Source organism: Melitaea cinxia, chromosome 17 (genome assembly GCF_905220565.1).
Source record: "Melitaea cinxia chromosome 17, ilMelCinx1.1, whole genome shotgun sequence".
NCBI classification, from domain to species: Eukaryota; Metazoa; Arthropoda; class Insecta; order Lepidoptera; family Nymphalidae; genus Melitaea; species Melitaea cinxia.
The window spans coordinates 7,370,365-7,376,489 of record NC_059410.1 but is presented as its reverse complement, the minus strand read 5'-3'; the positions used below and the strand labels follow the sequence as shown (position 1 = coordinate 7,376,489).

The 6,125-nt window shown below is 34.3% G+C and overlaps 1 protein-coding gene across 1 annotated transcript; it reads left to right on the top strand.

The window, feature by feature from the left end:
* Positions 1-736: 736 nt before the first annotated feature.
* LOC123661838 lies at positions 737-1,357 on the top strand. Its single transcript, XM_045596777.1, has one exon. The coding sequence runs from the start codon at positions 737-739 to the stop codon at positions 1,355-1,357; it is 621 nt and encodes a 206-aa protein (XP_045452733.1).
* The last annotated feature ends 4,768 nt before the right edge of the window (positions 1,358-6,125 follow it).

The window sequence follows — 6,125 nt, the reverse complement described above, 5'->3', positions numbered from 1 at the left end:
CTACAAAAAGGGTGACTGTAACGATGTTACAAACTATCGACCGATTTCCATATTATCGTGTTTCTCTAAACTTTTCGAGACTCTTGTTTGCCCAATTATAACTCGCCATATAGGTACAGCTATTTCAGATATGCAGCATGGGTTTATAAAAGGACGCTCTGTCCAAACAAATTTGCTGTCACTCACGTCATATTTAAGTAAGGAAGTAGATAGGAATCAACAAGTGGACTGTATTTATATGGACTTTTCCAGTGCTTTTGACAAGGTGTGCCATTCACGTCTTGTACGTAAATTGAGATGTTACGATATTGATGGGTCCCTTCTGGAGTGGTTTAACTCGTATTTGGCAAAGAGACCTCAGTTTGTGGTCCTTAATGGCCACAGATCACGGGATTACGTTGCTAAATTAGGAGTGCCTCAGGGGTCCGTCTTGGGTCCTGTTCACTTTTCGGTGTTTATTAACGATATAACATCTTCGATTAAAAACTGTAGATATTCGATTTTTGCTGATGACCTAAAAGTATATAGAACAGTTGGTTCGATTGTTGATTCTTTGCTAATTCAGGGTGACCTTGAACGAATCAATGCATGGTGCAGCATAAATGGTATGATAGTGAATGCAAAGAAATCCTTTCATATTAAATACACAAGGAAAAAGAAAACTCTTGCAACAACGTATAGATTAAGTTCAGAAGTGTTGCAAGAAGTTAATAAAATATGAGATCTCGGTGTGATAATGGACAGTAAGCTAACATTCAGGGAACACGTTGATACTGTGGTTAACCAGGCTTCCAAAATGCTAGGCTTCCTTAAAAGGAATACTAAAGGATTTCTACACCCAGAAACAAAAACAATTTTGTTTAACTCACTGGTGCGAAGCAGGCTTGAATTTGCATCAGTGGTCTGGAACCCACAATATACAACTCACTCACAGCGTATTGAAAGCATTCAAAGATCTTTTACGAGGCACCTGGCATTCCACAGTTCAGGTATATCCCATAAAGACACATATGATCTGCGGCTAAAACAATTTGGCATGGTATCGCTTTATAATCGCCGAATTCTGCTCGACATTATCTTCCTTAAAAAGATCTTGTCAGGTTATGTAGATTGTGCAGACTTACTTAAACACATAAAGCTGAGCGTCCCCCGAAAATATCCACGGCATCGCATTACCAGGTTACTATACGTTCCTGCATGTAGGACTAACGTTCTCAAAGGTGCTCCAATACCGCGATTATGTTCTGAGTACAACCGACTCACCGCGTCATTACCAGATATAGATATTTTTAATGATTCAGTCTCCAGCATTCGAAAAAAACTTACTGCACATTTCTATTCGTTACCCTCTGTATAACCTGCATACCTGTTATGTTTGTTGTTATAGTCTCTATTTTAGATTATATTTCCGAATTTTTCCATATATTACCTACTGTACGAGAGTAAGTAACGTGAACTCACATTAGTTTTGTTTTTTTTTGTATTAATTTCCCATCTGTGATTATATAAAGATCAAATTTAATTAATTAAGTGTGATGTACATACCTGTAATTGGCATGCATACTATCTCAATATTGTGAATTATAGATTATTGTATTGTCATGTTTGTAATGCTGTTGGTGTGTCTATAAATAAATAAATAAAATAAATAAATAAATAACCTTGTTTTAGACTTTGTTTGTTTAGAAATTGGTATTTAGGCTGTTGATAACAATTAAAAATAATCTCTTTCAATATGTTACGAATTATATGGTTTTGAGGGTTTGTTTAGGAAAGTTTGAGAAAGGCTTTGAGGTAAATTAAAGTTGTTTTTAAATTATTACCAAATTGTGGTGTACCAAAAACTTCGGTACACAGCTTGTTCTTAATAAAAACTTTTTAATTAGAAATACAAATATTTTTTAAGGATAAATTTTTCTTTCATTATTAAAGTTATATCTTAGTACATTGTTCTTTATGGAAATATACTAGTATAGACCAGAACACGCTCTTATCATAAAAATTTATTACTATTAAATCAATGAGACTATTAAATGAGTACCAGGGAATTTTAAAACTTTCTTCTCTCTTGAAGAATTAAAAGATCGATCTCACTTCTGAGCCATGTCTATAAGCTGGTTTCGACGGTCGTTACGAACCATCTCGCCACAAGACTCGATGAATTAGAACCACCGGAGCAGGCTGGGTTTCGAAATGGCTACAGTTCCTTAGACCATTCGGCATGTTCGGCATATTACACAAAAGACTCAGCAGCTGTGTATTATATTTCTGGATTACGAGAAAGTCTTTAATTCTGTCGAGATCTGGGCCGTCCTGGATTCTCTGCAGATATGTTATATCGACTAGCGATAATTCGAGATACTAAGATGTATGTTTGGTGTGGCTACGATGACCGCCCATATCCAAGAATAGTGACTGTGCTGGAGATTGTCTTTAAGACCTTGTATTGAAGACGAGTCGTTAACGTCAATGGTGAATACAGATATAGCTCTCTTTAGTTTCACCAATTATATCAACGTCTTTGCGGACAGGATCAGAAATGAGACTATTCGTGAGAGAACGCAAGGAGTTGATATAGCCTGTAGAATAAGCAAGTTGAAGTGTTAGTGGGCTGTATCGCAGGACCGATGGGCGCTGGAGCAGACGTGTCCTGGAGTGCAGACCACGTGTAGGCAAATGCAGATTGTGATGTCCTCGTAAGATGGGGTAGGATATAGTGGGAGCTGGATGAGGACTGCAGAGAACCGGAAAGTTTGGCCCAAACTTGGGGAGGACTATGTCCAGCAGTGGACTGCGATAGGCTGAAGCAATATAATGTTAAATGGAAGTAAAATAACAAGCATATTGTTAATTCAATCATTTTGAGATTAGAAACCCACACACATAATGTTGTCTGCCATGTTATCTAAATATTGATGTATCTAATCAAGCATTTATATGTACTAGTGGTCGCCCAGTGGTCGAAAATCGACCTAATGTCGAATAATTAATTTAAATTATAAGTTTGAACATTATTGGGGTAAAATTCTCGTGTCGCGGTGTTTGTAGTTAAACTCCTCCGAAACGGCTTGACCGACTCTCATGAAATTTTGTGCATATTGGGTAGGTCTGAGAATCGAACAACATCTATTTTTCATCCCCCTAAATGTTAAGGGTAGTCCACTACTATTTTATTTTTATTTTTAGATAAATTATTTATTTTTTTAAACGGTTTTATTATTTTTTAGCTCACCCCGTTTGTTTTATTTTTTATTCTTGGGTCAAATTTAGTAATTCAAATTTCACCCTCTTCCTGTCAACCGATTAATCTGAAATTTTGTATACACTTTGGATTTTGGTGACAATACAATTATGTTTATTCATTATCATTATAAATTCAAGATGGCCGCCGCTACAAAATGGCGGATAATTTATGTTTTATTAATCCCATCAATATGGGTATCAAATGAAAGGGCTCAACAAGCAAAATACAATATACTATAAAAAATTGAAATCCAAGATGGCGGCCGCTACAAAATGGCGGATAACGTAGGTTTTATCAATCCCATCAATATGGGTATCAAATGAAAGGGCTCAATAAGCAGAATACAATAAACTATAAAAAACTGAAATACAAGATGGCGGCCGCTACAAAATGGCGGATAACGTAGGTTTTATCGATCCCATCAATATGGGTATCAAATGAAAGTGCTCAACAAGTAGAATACAATTTACTATGCAAAATCGAAATCTAAGCTGGCCGCCGCTACCAAATGTCTGATAACAATTTTTTATCAATCCCACCAATATGGGTATCAAATATAAGGGCTTGACAAGAAGAATACAGTGCACTATACAACCTCAATATTTAAGATGGGCCTTGCAATAATGAAGCACTAAATGAATTAAACAGAATGCGAAATAAAAACTAAAAACTAGAAAATAAAAATAGGTAAAAAAACTTTTTAAGTTAAACGGTTTTATGTTAAACATACATTGCAATGTTTAAGATAAATGTACTAAAAACCAAAAAATAATAAAATAGATACAGTCGTGGGAATTATAAACATATGCATAGACTAGACTAAAATAAAACCGTGGGGCACGTCAATTGTCTACAATCGTTGATTAAAATGTTTGTTTTGTAATGTTACACTATAATTAGGCAGTTGTTCAACCGACAACGATGGACGTGTGATAAGTAGGTCGTAGGTATACCGCACAACTTTTTACTGGGTGTGCCGATTTTGATTATTTTTAATTTAATCGAAAGCTGATGTTTACCATGTTGTCACATTTATCGTCGTAATTTCATCAAGATGTGATAACAACTTTTTGAGTAATCTTTGATAACGCGTATTTACTTGACTTTTTTGTCTACCTATGTTGTATTACTTGTCGATGAAATTGAAGTCGGTTTTTCTTCGTTTGCGAGCAAATACAATTGTATTAATTATTCCTTTTCGCCAATGTCACGTATAATGAAGAATACACGAAGGCGATTTATATTCTTATTGTGATGGCTATACAAAGTCGTGACAGATTTGTGAACTGACAGTTTGAACTTGTTATTATTATTATTTTTTGTTTTTAATTCGAGTTAAAAATTCTTTCATAAGTTTTAAGCCTCTTAGGACAGAAAAAATAATTTAGTGAGCCGATTTAAAAAAAAAATGTATAAATGTCAAGATCAGTCATCGACAACTTACGTTATAATCATATATATTTCATACCTGATTTTTTCACATTGTTACTTATCCTGAAACGTATATGCCAATCATATGTCTAATTCCCCTGATCTCCATAATCAAATAAGGTAGTCTTGATGCTCAACGAGAAAATACTTCTAGATGTATGCATGTTAAAAGAATTTTTATTTCATATTTTTAGTATATACTTTTAAATATATGTGTCATATTATTTACCAAAATTAATAATTTAGGAAATACACAATATGTACACATTATAAACGATTTACAACACATACACATACCTAATCGTTTGATATTATTGTTATGTTTAACTAACAAATTATGCAAGTTATAATTTGTATCGAATGGTTAGTAAATATAATATACAGGCAGTTGGTTAGCACACATCACAAACAGTATATCGATAAATTAATAAATTGCTATGGCAATTATTTTTTACCGCCTCAAGAGTTTTTAAAACACTGAGCAGTATTTTAATTTCGTCTTGAAACTCGATCTATATTCAATTTTTATTTGTCTGTAGTATAAGCCTGGTCTAAGTGAGAAGAAAAAATAAAAACTTTGATATGATATAGAAATAACGAGTTTTTAATGTTTTTACGATTTATTTATTCAAGTAATCGAAATCGTTTTCTAACGGTCAAGGTCCATCTAACGGATATTAAAAAGCACTATAAGATTTATTTTATTGTTAACGATGAATGTCATATTATATTTAAAATAAATATTATTTTAAGGAACCTAAATTGAAAATTTCCAGGTACCTACTTGAATTTTAAGCAATCTTTTTAGACGTTATTAGAAATAAAATTAATTTTTCGATATCAAATATATTTATTGCCGTACAGTAGACCACTTGGAAAGCTGCCAGAGCCAATATTAACTATTATAGCTAAACGAATTTATATAAAGACATTCAGTGGATCAATATTTATAACAACAACTTATCTATCATCAATCCATCTATCCATCAACGATTGACAGTCCAGCTGGACACAGGATTCCCCTATAGTTAGCCACTGCGTCCGGTCCTGCGTCCTATGAATCCAGTGGGTTCCCGCTGTCTTCTTAAGGTCATCAGTCCACCTGGTTGGGAGAGCGGCCTGTTCTCCTTTTGCCGAGATTGATCTATCTTGATATAAGACAAATTATCTATATTATATTGACGCGTAAGCGTAATGGCCACAGCATTGGATTGCGGGTGTTGCGGGTTCGATCCTCGCACATCTGTATTGGCCATACAGATGTTTGCCGTGGTATGGGCGTTTGTGCTTGTCTATATGTGTTTGTAAATCTAGGCACTTAAGTGTCAGGCATTTATGAGGCGTTTATTATCGTTCTATATACATCACTTTACAAATTCCTAACATTATCCTATTGTTTTCAGATAATCTTCACCACAATATCTACTTGATGGACTAATAGATTTCCTTG

Excerpts from the sequence above, each read along its gene's own strand:
- LOC123661838 (XM_045596777.1), top strand. The coding sequence starts at position 737 with ATGGACAGTAAGCTAACATTCAGGGAACACGTTGATACTGTGGTTAAC.